The sequence below is a fragment of the Filicampus tigris genome, chromosome 6 (assembly GCF_054856515.1).
Source record: "Filicampus tigris isolate MCC_2025a chromosome 6, RoL_Ftig_1.0, whole genome shotgun sequence".
In the NCBI taxonomy this organism is placed as follows: Eukaryota; Metazoa; Chordata; class Actinopteri; order Syngnathiformes; family Syngnathidae; genus Filicampus; species Filicampus tigris.
The window spans coordinates 7690520-7711175 of record NC_141222.1 but is presented as its reverse complement, the minus strand read 5'-3'; the positions used below and the strand labels follow the sequence as shown (position 1 = coordinate 7711175).

Here is a 20656-nt window from a genome sequence, read left to right as displayed (position 1 = left end):
ACTTATATGACTTGTTACGAAAATAAAATACGAATGAACTCAGTTTAACAAGAAATGACTGATTTATATTTATTCAAAACAAAAAAACAACCAAACAAAAACTCAACACAAGCAAGCAGTTTAACAAGAAACAAGCATTCAGACTCTATACGTGTGCAACTATACATATGAAGAAAAAGAACACAAGAAGAATTATTTGTTAAGTATTAACGAGAACTTACAGATCTCTCTCTATATATACAAATGAAAATATACATGCGTGTATATATTAAAAAAATAAAATAAAAACTGCAGTCACATTTGTCTCCTTATTTAAACAAAAGCAATCTAATAAAAACACAACACGAGCAAGCAGTTTAACAAGACATTAGCAGTTCGCTCTCTCTCTCTATGTGCGTGTGTATTCACTATACTTTAGTCAGTTTTGTGTACTTGTGCAGCTGGGACGGCACTTTCCTGTGCCCGCTGCTCGGCCAGCCACAGGGCCAGTTGTTTCCCCTCATAGAGCGTGCAAAATCTGAGCATTGTCCGCTTGGGCAGTCTGCTCGTGGAAACGTGTGTGACCGAAAGCCCCCCCGCGCTGGGAGGCCGCACTTACGTGGGGTTTTCGGGCTGGGGCCGCCAGCTCAGCGTCCGGGGGCTCCGAGTCGGAGGACAGCGGGGATTCGGACCGCTTCGGGAGTGTCCAGTCCTTATCCCCGTAGTCCTCACTTTTGGATGACTCGTCAGCTTCAGCTTCCGAACGTGGAACCGCACTCGGCAGCACTCTTGCCTTCTTGCGGTGGAACCTTTGGGGGGGGGGGGGGGGGGGGGGCGTCAGTTCCACGGGTGGGTCAATTGGTCCTGCTGGCCGTTCCGCTCGCGCCGGTGGCTCCTTTCTAGTCTTTTTTTTCCCACTTGGCGGTGGCCTCGCTTTGACGATGCTGACAAGCAGTGGTGCGGGCTACGGGTATAAAGATAATTGCTGTTGAAGCCACTCCGAAACATATACACCCTTGGATTGGAAATCCTCCTCGCAGAAGTAGCTTCCCTGATAAAATGCATGGCCATGCTTGAAGGTCCAAGGCTGGCCGTACCACAAGTTTGTTCCCCCACTCGAACGCCTCTGTGCTTGCGAGGAGCTCCCTGTCCCGCGAGGCCTGAATTTTCCGCCTTTACATGGTGCACCTGGTAGGTGCGCCACCGCTGGCGCCACTGGTGCTGGCCACACTCGGAATGGGCTCAGGCTCTGGAACAGGCTCAGGCTCCGGGTTCCTCTTTCTCGTCCTGTCTGCGCCTGAGCGCCGCAAGTGACGCAACTTCCTCCTCCTTCCACAGTTGTGTCTAACTAGCTGTAGTTAGCATACACACGTTACGGTGTGTTTGATGTAACGCTCCTGTTTGGTACGCTAACACGTCGTAGCATCTTCTATGGATCAAGCAGCCATTATTCAGTAAACTCGCATTGATTAACAACCACAACTATGTGTCTTTATGCCTGTGGTGGACATCGAAGCACGAAGCGTACACTTGCTCTCTTTCTCTCACTCGTGAACGGAGTGATGCATTATTGCGTTCATGAACTAGGAAATATCAGCACTCAACACAAAAACAACATATATGCCACTCATCGCCATCATATAACAATAAAATCCATATTTAAGTTTGTTGTAATATACCATATTTTCCGGACTATAAGTCGCTCTGGAGTACAAGTCGCACCAGCCATAAAATGCATAATATAGAAGAAAAAAAAACATATATGAGTCGCAAACGTGTAGAATGTTTCCAAGTCTCCAAAAGTATTTATGTATTCGGTCGTAATTATCTCTTTGTTCTCTTCCCCGCTCTCAGCTCCGTACGTGTGGCTGATGGAAGACCCCAGCCAGTGTCTTAAAGCATCAGTACACTATTGTGTATAGATGTATATTGATAGACAGTCAAATTGCCTTTATCATACTATTTTAATTACTTATTTATCAAAATGTTAGATTTTAACCGATTAAATTATTCATGCATTCTAATAGATTTTAGGATTTATCTTTATGTTTTCTTATGTGGGTTGCAGTAAGATTTGAAATGATATACACTATACAGTACATGTTATTCTGCCCGTTGTAAAGTCAATATGTAATGCAGGTTTATATGCAGCCTTAGAACGCCGTCCTGTGGTTGTTTGGTGTATTGTTTGCTGACGTTGAAAGGGAAAGAGATACAATATAATGTGTTAATAATTTCACATATAAGTCGCACCCCCGGCCAAACTATGAAAAAACTGTGACTTATAGTCGGGAAAATACGGTACTACGTTATAGTGCAAAAAAAAAAAAAAAAAGGTCTTCCTTTTTTTGTTACAGGTGCATACCACATTTTGATTGTGTGGATCAATTTACTACTTTATATTAGTGAAAAGAATAACAAAACATTTTTGATACAGTTTAAATTAACATAAAATTAAAAACCAATACAAGTGCTTATTTTAGTTTTCTTTAGCGCTGAGCATTTACCCAATTTACTCCTCTGATTTCACTACTTTCTGTAAAAAAAAAAAAAAGTCTTGGTGCCCAAGAAGAGTGAAATATGTATACAACTACTTCTTTTTGTATTTATAGATACTTTCACTGTATTAGTGCAACTCTTCATTGTGTATAGTTTTGGTTCAATTTTAAAACGCACTAAAGGATTACAGCTAAAAATTTTAAGGCCAGAGTATCTCTATCAATTTAAGTCGATCCTTTATTTATAAACATGTCAGAATTGAGGGCTTAAGTTGCAAAGTTTAACACAAATTGAATGTACTATCATCTTGTCTTCATGATTAGTTTGTACATAAAGAATTTAAGCTGTAAGCAAATGATGCTTATTATAAGAGCAGCAGCTTGCTGCTGCGATTTGCCACGATTTATATATTATCCGATTAGTCGACTAATCGCGACTACTGTTAGTGATTAGTCGACTAGCAAAATAATCGTTTGTGGCAGCCGTAGTGTCAAAGCAAAGCAAGTACTCGTGTGAACTTGGTGGCAGGCTTTCAGGCAGGCTGTCAAGAGCACCCAAAACAAAGGAGCGCCTTGAGGACTGAACCTGTCGCTGCCAAATGTGCTCATGCTCCGTCCGCCAATCCTCACTCCCTGAAAGTGAAAACGCAAAAGGGACAGGAACACAACAGCATTACCTTTCTGGTCGCGTCCTGGCTCCTATTCTCGGCCAGCCAGTCCTCCACTGAACGTCCGGCCGCCTGGGAGCAAAAGTGCTTATTACTGTAGCGGCTGTGGCCAAACTCCTTGGTTTTGGGGTTGCCACAGCGCTTGCAGCGGAAATGAGCACCTTTCGGCTCCCTCACTCGGTGATGAACAGTTTCCTCTGCTTGTCGAATGTCAGAGCGGCAGAGGTGGAGGTGGTGGAGGCGGCGGGCGCAGAAGCGGAGGCTGTGGCACTGGTGGAGGCGGCGACAGGCGGGGAGGATGACGCCGTATGTTTGTGCAGCATCCGGTACAAGTCCGGCAGGACGGAACCCCTGAGCGTCACTGCCATGCTGGAAGTGTCTGCCGGGTGGTCGAAGGCGTGGCTCTCCTGAGGCAGAGCCGGCTCGTTCATCAATGTCTTGGCCTCCGGGAGTGAGTCCGCTGCCGTCAGGTCGCCGCTGGGAGCCGGAATCACACGGTGTCGGCGTTGGCATCCTTGCACCTCTTGGTGTGCCTGGGCGGAAACAAACAAGGCGGTCGTTAGCGCGGCGATGCTGGCTAGCAAGCCAGCCTTACGCAACACTGAGTGAGGGTCCAGTGATTAACCGCGACAAGGTGGATGGGAGCCGCGGCCAGGAGGTTTCTGGTCCTGCACAGGTCCCTGATGCGGCAGTAGTCGAACATGACCAGGCCCCAGCGACTGAGGCTGCTCCCCTTGCTGTGGATGTGCACAGGTCCATGAAGATGGCCGGCTCTGACATTTTACACGTACCGTTTGGCGGCCTCCATGCCCGGCAAGTGGGGACGCCTGGATGCTCCGGCCTTGAAGCAGCCCTGGACGAGCGGCTTGCGACCGGTGAAAGGGGTGCCACAGGTCTTTTATTTGGGCCACTTGCGTCAGTGTCACAAACACATTGCGGCGCAACCTCACCAACGCGGCATGCAGGCGTAGCCCACGTCATTCCCACGGCACTAGAGGTTTCCCCTGCCTCGGACAACGTGGGCCGTGGCCTCTTCTTTCACCTGCGCGGCACCTTTGCAGGTGGTGACTGCAGCTTTTCATCAACAACAATAAATGAGGAGTATTTGATATTATTATAACGCATTTCATATCCTTGTCCACTTGACAAATACACTTGTGAAATGACAAGCACTTTGATGTGACATTGTATACCAGGGCATGTAACACAAAACGCTCTGAAATACAATTGTTTTTTGTTGCACCTCAAATGGATAAAAGCACAATGTTTTCTTCAATTTCGTTTTCATTTCAATGTGGCTGGTGTCTCTAAAACTCTATCAAAAGACTAAAAGCACAAGTTTCGGTGCCGTAGCTATTTATGTGAGAACTCGGTCGGTGATTTTGGTGAGTACCATAACAAATCTTTGGAAAATGTCTCCATCAGCTCTTAAATTCCACCCCAATTTATTTGCCCAAACAAATGTACCTTTAGCTGTAAAAGGCATTAAAATAAACAGGAAACTCAAGAAGCATGGCTGGTCAGTGCCGTCATTTTCCCCATGGCTGTGTTTAGTAATACAATAATTCAATTCTCTAGTGTGTGCCCTGCATGTACAATACAACCCGTGAGCAAGTAACTCAACGTCTGAAAGTGGTCCCTTTTTTTCTCCTCTACAACGGACCTCTGGTTCTGACCATGCGTCCATACTTAAGCTTGACAGTGCATTGTATTATTGAGTGACAGTTTTGCACTAATCACTGATTTATGTTTAAGTAAGACCAGGGAGAAAAGTGAAAGGCTAGTCACTAGCTGGTTGGCAAAATGACTTGCTGACAGACTGTTTGGTTTACAGACTTGACTGTCTACCTTCTCTTATGTTGATGATTTCGTTTCAGATGGTGCATGCACTTTCTTCTTTCATTATTGGTTTAATTAAGAACAGATCTGAAATCTATTGTGTAAGTAAAATGCATCTTTTTTATCATAAACTTCAATGCTGACAAGATGTTATTGAACCAACGTTGATTTACCATCAGTCTTCAACCCAAACCGAAAACGAACCAAAAATTAACCTTCTTAACCCTAATTCAACATTGATTTAACACCTTTTGCTATCTGGGCATACACTGCCATCGTTCAAGTGCACCACTGAAATTGGCCAACTCTTCTACTCCTGCATAATCACAATTTAGACACATTTCGGAACTGGAACATGGCATCATCTGATTGCACGTGAATCGGTGTTTGGTAGTAACGACCCAGATCTGTCCATACCAATAAAAGTACGGTGTTTGGTGCCATTCCCTAATCCCATACTACTTGTTTGCACATGACAATGTGTGCAATGTGACAATGTGTCCATTTTTCTGTTAAACCTAATAGGTTAGTGAACTGTATGATTTATTGTAGTGATGGCAAAATGAAGCTTCAAATGCTTCATGAACCAATTGTTGTGTGTAGTGAACCCTCTAGATGGCACTATCTGTTCAACATAGGGCTGAAAGCACACTAAATTGTAATTTCTTTAACTCCCTTCTTTAAACCAACAGTGCCATCTAGAGGAGTAAAAAAACAACTAGTTCATGGAGAATCTTGAAGATTTATTTTGCCATCACTAATTTATTGAATACAATTAATTTTGCTCTCTGGCTCACAACTCGCAAGATTAAAAATGCTTCCACCAAAATGTGGAATTCACTCCGTTTTGTACACTAAAAAGGTTTTGTTCAATTTACTGTTTCATTTTGTCAAGTGGTTGCACCAAATAAAATCATGGATCCAGATACCGGTCGTTTTTTAAATAGATGTATAGGCTACTTCGAAACTGACAAAATAAAATCGAGTAAATTCACCACATCCTTTTTTCAGAGCTACAGAATCTTTTGCAGTAGACATTGTTCAAAAAACAGTGACAAACATTTGTTTAGGCAGGCATTTCAGTGGAACATGATTATTTTGATTGGTGTAATTTTTGTTTGATTTGACGGATTTCTGTTCTCTCTTGTATTAACTGTCAAATATTGTCATTTTTATGACTGCATTTTAACTATGTGGAGCACTTTGTGAGTGCTCTCTGTGAAAAGTGCTGCATAAATAAAATGTACTCCGTTGTTTTACTTACTTAATTACGTTCTACTCATCCGTGACCGTTAAGAGGTAGAAGTAGCAGGAAAAAATGAATGCACATTGAGTGTTCCTTCTGTTGTGTTTCATGATGTTGTTTAGATTCTTCTGGTTCTTATCCTCTGCCACCCCATGGTTCTAATCTCAGACAGCTATAGGGGGACAGATGTTGATGACAGACCTGCAGAAATAACTGTGTACTTCCCACTCTAATCGATACAGCTCGGCACCAAGGGCTACATCTGACCGTGTGAGTGCGTGCGCGTGTGTGATTGTGTGTGTCGATGTACTGCCGTGTATACCTCACTGCTCGGCTAGTGGCTGAAATGGCAAATAGGCCTCTGCCTCTGCCATTAACGGAAGAGAACAGGATTTAATAGTCGTATCCAAGCAGTCAGTCCTTCGTTCTCCTTCTGATCATATTCGTTCCTCACCCTACTCTAGCCAACAACACGTTGCCTGTGTGCCATCCCCAGCTTCCACATTAAGCTGAGTAAAATGGAAAGGAACAGTGTGACAAGGGGGTTCATAAAGCCTGGTTTAGCTTGTGTAACCATGAGCAGACCGAGAGAGACATTTGATAATGAAATATTCCTTCCTGTTTATCCTAGGGTCTTGCTCTCACGTAGGCTGCAACACGCACAGGCAGGCTAAACAAGGCCAACACGCACGCACAGACGCACACTCAGACGGACACACACAGTCGCACACACATGTCCAGCTGCCTATATACTGTATCTGTGGAGCTATTATGTATATTGAGTATAAGTAGCATCATAGGGATTAAAAGGAAATATATTTTGAAAAAAAAAAAAAAAAGTCGAGCCTAAGGAGGCACTTTGGGCTAATGGCCCACTGCCTTGACTCTCAAAGAATTTTCAGTAATCTGTTGGTTTTATGAGATTAACTCTCCAATAGTTCTTCTACGCCTTTTAAAGCTCCACACAGGTCCAAATTCATAAAGCAGCTTTTGGAGGGAGGTCATTGTCATTACAATAATTTTAAAAGACAAAACAACCAAAAAATATCAGCACTAAAATGGCTTCTTTATACAATGCACTGGACATGCCCACCCAAACCCCCTAGCAGCAAATTAACAAATCTTGACAAAGTGTATGCAATTTTGCTGAGAGCAAGGCTTAACATTTGAAGAGTGTTACAGGATTTAGCCCATTTTCATTTGTCACCCACTTCAGTATATGTGGTACAGAGGCCAAGACGTCATGGTGACATTAATATAACAGCATGGAAGAAAGATTACAAAACTGGATTAGAACTAATGACTTTAAGTGCAAACCATCAGAAGTATCACGTAGCTAACATTGGTGTGCATGTGTCTTCCAACAATTATATATATTGCATATACAGTCTGTAGCATTCTTGCTGTGTATTTGAGGATGTGCTATGTGATTTCTCTCCTCTACTGTATGTTGGTTGCTATGGTGACAATTTTTAATTTTTTCTGCCCACAATCACATTTTGCTCAATCTTATCTTTTTTGCAGCTTTAAATAACATCTGAGAAATGAGACATCTCCAGCACAAAGACACATTCTTAGATGTGAAAAAATGTAATAGTCATATAACTTTTGCGTAGTGCTGCTCGATTAAGCGATTTTGAACCATAACCGAATTTTCTGGATAAAACAATGTTAAAAAAGTTCATAATGGCACGTACGATTTTGTTATTTTTGGTGTATCTAAGCCACCGTAGTTTCCTTTGCATTTCCACTTCCTCCCACGAGCGTACAGTCCGAAACAACCGACAACATCCATGGCTATACCGCCGATTCTGCTATTTGCTCAGGCAAGTGAGCGTTTGGTTAATAAATTGGGCAAAAATAGATCTGTAGTTTAGTGTGTGCCAAGCATATACAATACAACCCCGTGAGCAAGTAACTCAACGTCTGAAAGTCATCACTTTTTTTTTTCTCCTCTACAACGGACCTCTGGTCCAGTCGGACCATGCATCCGTACTTAAGCTTGACAGTGCATTGTATTATTGAGTAACAGTTTTGCACTAATTATTGATTTATATTCAAGTAAGACCAGGGAGAAAGGATAGTCACTAGCTGGTTGGCAAAAAGACTTGCTGACAGACTGTTTGGTTTACAGACTTGAATGTCTACCGACCTTCTTTCATGTTGATGATTTTGTTTCAGATGGTTTCGTTTCTTTCTTCTTTCATTATTGGTTTAGTTAAGAACAGATCTGAAATCTATTGTGTAAGTAAAATGCTGTTAATCCCAATGGATTGTTCTGTGTGTATTAAATTAAATTGACTGGCATTTTGAGTTCAAAGAAAGAAAAATTAAGTTTAAATAAAAGACATTCAAAATACTTCATTTTTCATTATTTTTTATTTTACAAAGAAATCGTAAAATCGGGTTTGAGAGAAAGTAATCGTGAGTTTCTTATTAGGGAAAATCGAACAGCCCTTGACTTCAGTAAATGGCAAATTTTAAAAAGAATATATTGAGTGACACATGGCACCAGAAGGTGAATGACAGAACAGAAAATTGAGTAAAAAAAAAAAAAAGATGCATTATTTTTGAAGCTCACATTATGGAATATGTCTGTGACACAGACCTTGTATTTTGATGCCAAAAATGTACCATGAATCTGGAGCCCCTCAACTGGGTATGTGAGAAAATACTTTACTGCCATCTTCTGGTAAGAGAAGTCGCAGCATACAGATTTAAGACTTGGAATGTACCTCATTGTGCGGACATAACACATAATTAGCCATCCATGCAGACCTTGTTGAACTGACATCAATATTTTGTCCCCAAAAATTATTATCTGCCATCTATAATCTCTATGAAAATACATGTGATTAAATATCATCGCCTTTTTTCCCCCAACTATGATTTCTAATACCTTCAGTCTACATCAGAATGATCCTATCAGCTATAATGCATTACCTCACCTTACCGGGCCATTTAAATGAGGGCTATGTCTTTCCTTGGGACTTAGTCATTGACAGTCTTTCTGCATTCCCCCTGCCCCCCACACACACAAAAACACAAAACAAAACGCCAATGCAGGATTCAAGGTGTACTGTCCACTAAAATGGCCACGAAGTGATTAACACACATGACATATACACGCCATAGTGCATTTGTAACAGATACGTGGCTGTTTATTGATCCTGTCCTGTGTGGTAATCATTATTGTAACCCTTTAGCGCCTCACTCTCATTACATTGTCTATTTATAGCCTGATGTACGTGGGCTATTATGTCTTCCCTTCTTTGACGATGACCATGGTCATCCATAGAAAGTGTGCACAAACATTGGCCATTACAGCCAAGATGCTATTAAATGTGCAAATGTATGCCTTGCCACTTTCTTTTGCCCTCATAGAGCGCTTCTCGACCCTGCAATTTACCTTCCTTTCCTTGAGAAACAATACAAGCATTGTCCTGAATAGGATATTTCCAGGGATCCTGTGCTGGCATGTTGTGGTTACAAACACATTTCACAAACAAGGATTTTATCTGACTAAAATGGCATATGCTGATGATTAATTGCCATTCTGATAACCACCAGCTTTGGGCAAAGTGACCTACTGTACACTAAAACAAAAACATTAGAGTCAGTCGGTAAAACATCCACCATCGACAAAGTGCGATGATGCACTGACCTCGGTGTTCAGTGGTAGTTATAACCAACTGTTTACCAAACGGAGTGGAACCATTTTTCATCTGCCCTGAGTGTCTGTACCGCATCATAGGACTTGAAATCCTCACACCAAATACAGAGAATAATGGTTTGTGACCTTGTGCCTGAACTCCTTTTAGTCCATTCTGAAGTCTTGGCCCCATTTACCCTCCTCTATCCATCACCCCCATCCCCAACCAAACACACACACAAACTTAAATGTACATTATAATACATATTTTAGAGTAAAAAAAAACATTATTACTCAAGATATTCAAGTAAATCGCTAGTGTCGGACCAACACCTCATAAATCACATTTTGGTGAATTTAATGTTTTCTTTTTTAATTCAACACTATTGGTCAGTCCACGCACGTAGGTGTTATTTTTACAAATTATTGACCAATCTAAAGTGTTGAAAATAACTTTCTCTCTTTCACGATGCAAAGCTATTGGTTGAACAAACCTGCCATTTTTTGCCATTTTCCTGGATAGTGACTATTTTGGAAATACAAGGTTTTGGCCCGACGCCAGCGCTCGGCAAAAAAAATGTCTGACCATAGAATTATGCTATGTTGACATACAATATGGATGATACACTTTCAAAATTGAGACTAAAATCAATTTGGGAATTATCATGTTATTCAAGAATGTGAAAAAAGTGGAAAAGATCAACATGTGGGGTGCAAAGTCAGCAGGACTTATCAGCCCCCCATTGGCTTGTGCTCACAAAGCTGAGCTCTTAATGTATGCATCCACTAAGGTTAGCTTGTCAAGTGCTAGTTCTTGTCACAACTGACAAGAGCAACAAGGAAGAAAGACACCAGTTTTCAGTGCTTCACTAATATCTCTGAATAAAACACTCTAAAATTCAAGCAGATCTCTGAGTCAAGCTTCTTTTTCAGCATTGAGATGATCATTGGTGAAGTACTGTTGTCTGGTGGGAGACCCAAAAACATAGAAAAAAAAGAAGATACTGTTGTAACTCTTGAGAGGACTGAAAGAACAGTTTCTCACAATCACTCAAACACTCAGACACTCATTTGGACAAACACTCTTTAGCTACTCAGACTCCATTTGCAAAACTCATCTGCTTTTTTTTTTTTTTTTCAAAACCTTAAAGGAAAATCAACCTTAATATATGTTTTATCCCAGAATATGTTCAATGCAGGCCAAGTAGTTGAACTATGGCATTCTGATTAATATTGTGATTCTGGAATATAAATTAAGCAGCAAAATGCACCTACTTTTAGCCATCTCAGGGGGAGGCCATTTTGTCACTACTGTCGACTGAAGATGACATCCAAGTTGCTCAGGGCTCAGATAATGACCAATCATGGCTCAGCTTCAGAAAACAGGTGACAAAATATATTTTGTCACTTCTGTTGACTGAAGATGAAATCAAAGTTGCTCAGGGCTCAGCTAACGACCAATCATGGCTCAGCTTCAGAAAACAGGTGAGCCATGATTGGTCGTTAGCTGAGACCTGAGCAACTTCAATTTCATTCAGTCGACAGAAGTGACAAAATGGTTGCCCCCTGAGCTAGCTAAAAATGGGTGGCTTTCTCATATTCCACAAACGCAATATTAATCACAATGCCGTGTTTAGACTAGTGGGCCTGCATAGAACATATTCTGGAAAAAAATATGTTTGGGTTGACTTCCTCTTTAAATATATTCTCAATCACTAAGCACTTTTACTCTGTGATACACTTATATACTGTATCTAATGATGTGATCAGACCAATTGGCAGGATAAAATCTGGTTCAGTGTGCCAGTGGTCTTTAAATGTCTTGTCTTTAAATGTGAGCAGGTGTGAGATGAGAGTTTTCCAAGGATTTTTTTCGAAATCTGCTCAAAGTCTTCTGATGTACACAATTATATGCTTACAACAATTTTAGGAAAGGCCCTTATATGTTCTGTGCTCTGGCGCGCCAAGCATGTTCCATATTGGCATGATTAAATGACACTTTAGTGTGAAAGAACTTGGGAGCAGTGACCTCAACCCCATCAAACACCTTTTGGGATTAACTAGAACAGGCACTGTGAGCCAGGCCCTGTCTTCCAACACCAGTAACCTCTGACCTCACAAATGCTGGATGAATGGGCAGAAGTTCCCACAGAACTAGTCCAAAAGCTGTTTAAAACAGTTGAATCTGTGATAGCCGCAAAAGGTAGCACTAACCCTTAACTTTTTATCATGGATGGACAATGCATATAAATGCCTCGCAATATGTTTTATTCAAGTAGCGGAAAGACCGTATTGTCTGATCAGTTGAGCATTATAAACCACACGTATCAACCCAGTTTATGACAAACAAATATAAACACATTGCCAGTGGCATGCATCTGTGTCATTAACCCGAAGCTTGAGGTCATAATTAAAACTATTGTGGCTCTAATCTTTCTAAAAATCCCCTGGTGTGATTGGAATCCTGCAGCCAGATTCTTTTCATAAAGAGGGCCAAGGCCTCAGTTGAGTTATTATCGCTGAAAGCGCCAACTGTGTTTGTGTGCGTGTTCTGCATGTGAGACTGTGAGAGAGAGAGAGAGAGAGAGAGAGAGAGAGAGAGAGAGAGAGAGAGAGAGAGAGAGAGAGAGAGAGAGAGAGAGAGAGAGAGCGAGCGAGCGAGCGTCTCTTGATGCATCTCGTGATAGCCCTGATGATGCGACTGTTGACTGGTCACCAGTGAAGCCCAGGACACAGACAAACAACCATTCACATTTACTTTCACTCATATGTGCAATAGTCTTCAATATCTCAATATGCATGATTTCAAAATTTGGGAGGAAGCTTCGCACCATCAAAGAGACTGACTATCATTCAGAAAATGCAAAAACAAAAAGAACACCACTTTGCTTGAGTTTCCAAAAACTGCTTGGTTTAAATCGGTATGATAGCTTGTATATGGTGTTGCACACTCACATAATTACCCCCAAATTATGTTCAATCGCTAATTTAATATGCTAAAACAAATTGCTATTTCATTATGGTATCATTGATTAAAATGGTACAAATATAGGGTCAGCACCAGCCACGCACAATAAATTATGCAGTCACGCCAAGCCCCGAATAGACTGAGGTCACACATTCTGACAGTTGCATCTCAATACTGTATTACAAATGGTGACCACCGTATTCTAGAGCTTTGGGTTGGGGGTGATCACATATGAGAACGCTTGCGTCCTCGTGAAAGTGATGGGATGTGCTGGAGGATGTTGAATGCAGCAGAATGTTCTCCATGGTGCTGCCAGACTCTGTCACATATGCTCGGTGTGAACCTCCTCTCATCTGTGAAACCCTTACCCTACTTTGAATTCTGAGGTCACACAATCAGTTGGTTAAATATCTAAGCTAACACTAGCCCTAACCCTGCATGTTGTTATAATTTGTGATCCTACTTTGAAACACTAACCCTACTTTCAAACCCTAACCCTACTTTGAACACTAACCCTACTTTGAAATCTACTCTTAACCTTTTTTAAAGCCCTACGCCTACTTTGAAATCCTACTTTAAAATTTCAGGTCACACGTTTTGACTGTATTTGTTTAAAGAGGAAGACAACTCAAAAATGTTCTTATGATTAATGATTGATGATGATTAATATTGTGTTTGTGGAATATGAATCAACCAACAAAAGCCACTCGTTTTTTGTCCATATCAGGGGGCGGCCATTTTATCACTTGCTGTCGGATGAAAATGACATCACAATTGCTCAGGGCTCAGGTAACAACAAATCACGGCTCAGCTTCAGAAAACAGGTGAGCGGTTTGTGTTTTCATGGAAAAAGCATATCGATCTATAGGAGCAAAAAATCCTTTATATCCTGTGTATGAAAAAATATAATTACCGGTAGCTTCAAAATGCAAAATCAAGAATTTGGAACACTTAACTGTGGAGATATTTTTGGCTTTAAAAGTGTCTATCACTTCATTTTTTGTATATATGAATTTTAAAAATGATTAAATTTTTTAAATTATAACTGCCAATAATTCAAATAAACTCATATTAGTAAAGTAGATTGATTTTTCTAAATTAAATCGAGTGAGGAATGTCTTTACCATTTTTAATCCAATTATATGAAAAGTACTCACATATATCCATGCATCTATCCATACATCCAACGCCCGTTGTCACTGCACAGCGTCAAACAAAAATTTAACAAAAAATAAATATACTGAGAATGATGATATGGTCTCAATTTACTCTCAAATGTACTTACACAGTTTGAAATTTGGGCCTGTTGAGTTGAACTCAAAGGTAGGGCTGGGCGATATGACTGAAAAGTATATCACGATATAAGTGTTTCATATTGGTCGATATCGATATATATTGATCTTTTTTCTTTTTTTAAACTATTGAAAATAATGACCCCAAGAAAAATACATTTAGGTTATTTTATTTTAACATAATACTTAACGTTTAAGAGGTCAATGTAACTATGAAAGAGTGAAATAAACCTGTCGATATAAAGATTAAATAAACTACAGTTTAAAGATAATGTGCTTAGAAGGGCTGAGAAATTTTTGAAAAACTGTCACAATCGAAGTATTTCATATCAGTCAATATTGATAATTATTGATTTTGTTTTAAACCTTACCTTTAAATAACAGTCAACTGTTTTTTGTACATCGGTATGTAGTGTAATGTGCAGTTTGTCCTCCATCAATCAATCAATCAATCACATTTTATTTATATAGCACTTTTCATACATAAAAATGCAACTCAAAGTGCTTTAAAACATTCAAAGCAAAACATAGAATTATCTTCAATCAAAAGAAAAGATAAATTATTTAAAAGTTGTTGAAAGCCAAACTAAAAAGGTGTGTCTTGAGCTTCCTCTTAAAAATATCAACAGTCTCTGCAGACCTGACATCCTCTGGCAGGCTATTCCAAAGGTGAGGACCAAAATGGCTGAATGCAGCCTCGCCATGCATTTTGGTCCTCACCCTTGGAATAAATAAAAGGCCGGCGCCAGAGGACCTCAGGATCCGCGAGGGCTGGTATGATAAAAGCAAATCAGATAAATAAGATGGCCCAAGACCATTAACACATTTATAAACTAATAAAAGTACTTTAAAATCGATCCTGAAACACACAGGGAGCCAATGCAGCAATTTCAAAACTGGCGTAATGTGCTCCCGCCCTCTGGTTCTCGTCAGCACCCGAGCGGCTGAATTCTGCAGTAGTTGCAGTGGTGAAATGCTCTTTTTCGGGAGGCCAGAGAGCAGGGCATTACAGTAATCTAAACGACAGGAAATAAAGGCATGCATCAGCACTTCCGTGTTAGCCTGAGAGAGAAACGGGCGGACTCTGGCGATATTCTTAAGGTGATAAAAACCAATCTTGGTTACATTTTTAATATGAGGAATAAAACTGAGCTCAGAGTCAAAAATGACGCCAAGGTTCTTCACACAGTGTGAGGGATTAAAAATGTGTAGTTTTGGTAAAAGCTTCTCTCTCTGACCTTCGGGACCGATAACTAAGACCTCAGTCTTGTCCTCATTGAGCTGTAGGAAATTATCTGCCATCCATGACTTGATATCTAAAATGCAATTTAAAAGGGTATCAATGGGTCCTGTGTCATCAGGAGACACGGCAATATACAGCTGCGTGTCATCAGCATAGCTGTGAAAGCTGATGCCGTGTCCCCTGATGACATCCCCGAGGGGAAGCATATAAAGATTAAAAAGTAAGGGGCCTAAAATCGAACCTTGAGGAACCCCACATTTAATTTCATGAGTTTTAGAGGAACAAGTATCCATACTTACAAAGAAATATCGGTCTGTGAGATAGGAATAAAACCAGTCAAAAACAGTACCAGAGATGCCCACTAGATTTTTAAGTCTATTTAATAAAATTTGGTGATCTACTGTATCAAAAGCAGCGCTTAGATCCAGTAGCACCAAGACTGTGAGTTTTCTCACGTCTGCAGTGCACCTAATATCATTTAAGATCCTTAAAAGAGCAGTCTCCGTACTGTGGTTCATCCTAAAACCAGATTGATATTTCTCCAAAATATTATTTGTATTTAAAAAATGATTCAACTGGATGAAAACCAGTTTTTCTAAAATCTTACTTAAAAACGGTAAGTTGGATACGGGTCTGTAGTTATTAAAAACGCTCGGGTCAGAACCGCTCTTCTTCAGAAGGGGCTTCACCACCGCCGTTTTAAAGGCAGCTGGGAAGACGCCTGTCTGAAGAGAGCAATTGACTATATTTAAAATTTGTTCCTCAAAAAATCCATAAAATGTCTTAAAAAGAAATGTGGGAATTGGATCCAAAAGGCAGGTTGTTGGGTTTACCTGGGAGAAAACTCGAACAAGTGTCCTTGCATCAACCAGGGCAAAACTTTCCAGTGTTTCCTCATATAAATATGATTGTCCGGGTTTATTAAAACTTGTGTTTTGACGGGCTAAAAGACTGGATCTTATGTCATCGATTTTACTTCTGAAGTGGTCTGCAAAGTCCTCACAGAGAGCATCTGTTGGTCTCTGTGGGGACTTATTAAAATCAGAACTAGTTAAAAGTTCAAAGGTGGAGAAGAGAACCCTGGGGTTGTTTTTATTGACTGTAATGAGGTTTGAGAAATAGGAAGATCTTGCCTGTTTTACTGTTTTATTGTAAGATTTCAGTTGTTCGCATAAAATTTCATAGTGTACTGTAAGTTTACTTTTTCTCCACCTCCTCTCTGCACTCCTGCATTTTCTCTTTGATATTTTGATAGCATTGTTTCTCCACGGGGGTACAGTCTTTGTTTTTGTTGTTTTAATTAAAAGTGGAGCTACTGAATCTAATGATGATTTAAGATGTAGGTTAAAATTGTCAACAATAAGATCACAGGGTGCAGGTAAAATGTCAGCAGGAGTGTTTTTTAAGATCTCGATAAAATTTGCTGCCACCTCAGAAGATAGGTAGCGTTTCTTCACTGTTCTGACCGGGACTGCTAGATGGTTAAAACTGGCGATGTTAAAATAGACACAGTAGTGGTCTGACACTGCCAAGTCAACAACAGAGGACACACCAGCAGACAAGCCATAGGTTATAACCAAATCCAGGGTGTGTCCTCTGTTGTGAGTTGGCTGCAAGACGTGCTGTTTAAAATCCAAGCAGTTTAAAAGGTTTGAAAAATCTCTGGATAGTGGGTCCGAGATGTTGTCCATGTGTATATTAAAATCGCCAGTTATTAATATTCTGTTATAACTGGAATATAAAATGGATAAGAATTCTGAAAATTCTGTAATAAAAGAAGTGGAATGATGGGGAGGTCTATAGACGGTAATGCAGAGAATAGGGGGACTGCTAAAAACAAAGGCATGGTGTTCAAACGATAAATAGCTGCTAAAAATGATCTCCTTTGATAAAAGAGTATTAATAAAAATTGATGCAGTCCCGCCTCCTCTTTTGCCATCCCTTGTAGAAAATAAAAAGTTAAAATTCGGTGGGCAAGCCTCGTTGAGAGCAACTGGAGCATCTGTACCAAGCCATGTCTCAGACAAAAGTATACCATGTAAATTATTGTCTAAAATCAGGTCGTTTATGATAAAAGTTTTGTTTAAAAGGGAGCGCACGTTCAGCACGGCCAGATTAATTATTGTGCTGGACGTGCGCTCATGGTGGTACGAATGAGCAGTATTAACATATACTAGATTACCACTGTTAAAACCACGTTGTTTGTGTGTGCAAGGGAAGCGTCTGCCGGTGATGGTTTCAATGGGAAAATTGTCCGATAGTGGTAATGATAATGAGGGCCTGCAGGGGGAGCTAGTGAGGGTGGTGGTACTGTGAGCAGCTGGTATTGGCCTGTAAGTGATGGTAGTGACATTGTCATTGCAGCGTTTATGAGTAGAAGAAGAAATATGATTGGTAAACAAGAGTCAGCTGGGAGTGGAATTGGTTACGACATGGTGGATGTTAGCGGCTAAAATCTTGCTACCAAGAGAGTTCGGATGAACACCATCCGGCTGGTAAAAAGACGGGCGATTCCAGAATAGGTTAAAGTTGTCAATAAAAGCAAAGTCAAGGTGGCCACAAGTGCGTAGGAGCCACGTGTTCAAGCTTAAAAGGCGGCTGAAGCGCTCGGCTCCGCGAGACAATGCCGGCAAAATGCCACTCACCCAGACCGAGAGATCGCAGGTTCTTAACAAGGCAAAGAGGGCGTGAAAGTCTCTCTTCGTCTGCTCAGACTGTCGGCGTATTGTCTCGTTTGTCCCAACGTGAACGATGAGCCGGGTAATGGATGATGGCAGAGAGTCAAGAACACCCGGCAGGATGTTAACTATGTCCATGACTTTCGCTCCGGGAAAACAGCGGGTGACGCAGCCGGGATAGTGAGTACGTCTAATGGTGCTGTCGCCAATTATAACGGTGGTCGGTGGGTGACGTGAGGAGGGAACGCCAAGGGACTCACCACCGGCGGAAGATTCACGACCCCACTGTCCAGGATGGCTCCGCCGAGGCCGGGTGAAGACGGTGGATGACACCGATGAGTGTCGCCGATGATGCTGGTGATGACGACCACCCTTGTACCGGGACACCGCGTCCCGGAGCAGCCCGACGCGTGAGTGGACGGCCGTGTCACCGGCGGACCCGCCCAACATGGGGTTCCCGGCCGAGGTCGTCGCCGTGGGTGGCGGGGAATCCGAGGGAGCCCCTGGGAGCACAGCCCCAGCGTCGGACGCAGCAGTCGGTGTCTCCGACTGCTGTAGTGCAGTGATGGGAACAGGAGACTCACTCGCCAGGGCGGCGAACCGATTCCCCAGGACCAGTTGGGGGCGGTGGGGTTGCTCCCCGGCCCTCCGGCCGCGGGACACCACCTTGACCCAGGTGTCACTCTGCAACGGTGTCGAGCAGGATGGCCCCGGGCAGGCAATTGGATCCCACTTCGCCGTGTCCGAGAGGCCAGCCGCCTCAGCCGTCATTGTCGCCGACAGGATTTCACGAGCGCGCCTTCTCATGACCACCGCGGAGAGTTCGGGGAAACGGGTCGCGAAGCAAGAGATGACCGATTCCTTCTCATGGAGCTCCTCTGAGAGACGACGAATATCCCTTCTTAGGTCAGAGATTGTCTTATTTGCCTTCTCCAGCAGGCCATTGTGTTCGTCGCTGTCGTCTGAAGGCATTTTAATACACTAGCTCCAAGCTAGCCCCAAGCTAGCCCGTTTCCGTCTCACGCTAGCTGTATGCTAGTCCGCGAGATCAAGCGACCCAGAGATTAACAAAAATTTAAATAAATAAAAAATAAGATAAAAATAGTCTCCAAAAATTAAAAAGAGTAAAAACGCAACGCGCAGGTGAGGTAGATTCGAAGGCGAAAGTGCAGAAGTGCAATCGATACCATCCACGTCCAAACTCTGACGTGGCAGGAGAAACGCCATCATCGCATTGTAAATGCGTATTTGCATTAGGTCTACCCCAAAGCAGTTGTTGACACATATATTAGCCTTCATTCAATGTTCATCCAGTGTAACTGAACGAATACTCTAGTGCAGTGCATCATCAACGATGTACATCATCGTTGACCTACCGTCTTAGGACTACTTTATCCATTTAGCGGACTCATTATTGCCATAGTCCATTCATATCTTACTTGCTTGATTTTACCTTGAATGCGATGCCGGTGTCGGATAAGGCTAACTACTGCTAGCATGTCAAAGACAAGGACTCCTCTACTTTGTACACCATGGCTCCATCCACAGGTTTTTAATAGGGTTATCATGCATAATATAATTTAATTGTAAGAGTTGTACTGAGGGCGGCACGGTGGTCGACTGGTTAGCATGTCCGCCTCACAGATCCGGCCTCCCTGTGTAGGGTTTGCATGTTCTCCACGTGCCTGCGTGGGTTTTCTCCGGGTACTCCGGTTTCCTCCCACATTCCAAAAACATGCATTGTAAGTTGATTGGACTGTCTAAATTGCCCTTAGGTATGATTCTGAGTGTGGATGTTTGTCTTTGTGTGCCCTGCGATTGGCTGGCAACCAATTCAGGATGTCCCCCGCCTACTGCCCGAAGACAGCTGGGATAGGCTTCAGCACGCCCCACGACCCTTGTGACGATAAGCGGTATAGATAATGGATGGATGGATGGAGTTGTACTGAGTCGAGTGGTCATTTATTTGAGCAAAGTTACGGAGCTCGCTCGCTGGACGCAAGCATAGCGCACGGACGCCGGGCCCGCGAGCGTAGCGCATGGACGCCGGGCCCGTGAGCGTAGCGCAGGGCCGCCGGGCCCGCGAGCGTAGCACACGGACGCCGGGCCTGCGAGCATGCTCCGTTGAGTTAACAGCTTCTTCTTGTTGGTTTAAATGCTTCTTCCTCGTTGGTTTAAAAGCTGCTTCTTCTTTGGTTTAAACGCTTCTTCTTCATGTTTGGAGGCATGCTGCGATCGGGTTTGTTTTTCTTTTTTCTATTGAAAGTTTTATCGAAGGCATTTTCTATTGGTATCGATCACATGTCAATCGCGATACATATCGATATCAAATTATCGGCCCGGGCCTAAGCAAAGGTATTATTCGCAGAGGTGCGCATTCCGTCAGATTGACGGAGTGGTCTGTCAGTCCATCACTGACGGATGCCTGGTTTGCTGACGACTGACGAATGACGGGACACCTTTAAAAAAAGATGTACATTCGAATGACGGAAGGGGGTTTTGATCCGTCAGCGTAATCGTCATCCAGCAGTGACAGACCGTTATTCCGTCATTCCTGTTTTCTGACGTTTTTTGGGCGGACCGATTTACGGAC

General features: G+C 42.2%; 1 protein-coding gene across 1 annotated transcript in view; it reads right to left on the bottom strand.

The window, feature by feature from the left end:
* The window catches only part of LOC147145610 (uncharacterized), a 57191-nt gene extending 37913 nt beyond the window's left edge, over window positions 1-19278 (bottom strand). The window contains exons 1-3 of the mRNA XM_086032767.1: window positions 18324-19278; window positions 3155-3678; window positions 599-943 (exon numbers count right to left, since the gene is read on the bottom strand). Coding sequence (XP_085888893.1) covers window positions 599-943; window positions 3155-3678; window positions 18324-19035 — 1581 coding nt within the window. The 5' untranslated portion in view covers window positions 19036-19278. The remainder of the gene's footprint in view (window positions 1-598; window positions 944-3154; window positions 3679-18323) is intronic.
* Between the last annotated feature and the right edge of the window lie 1378 nt (window positions 19279-20656).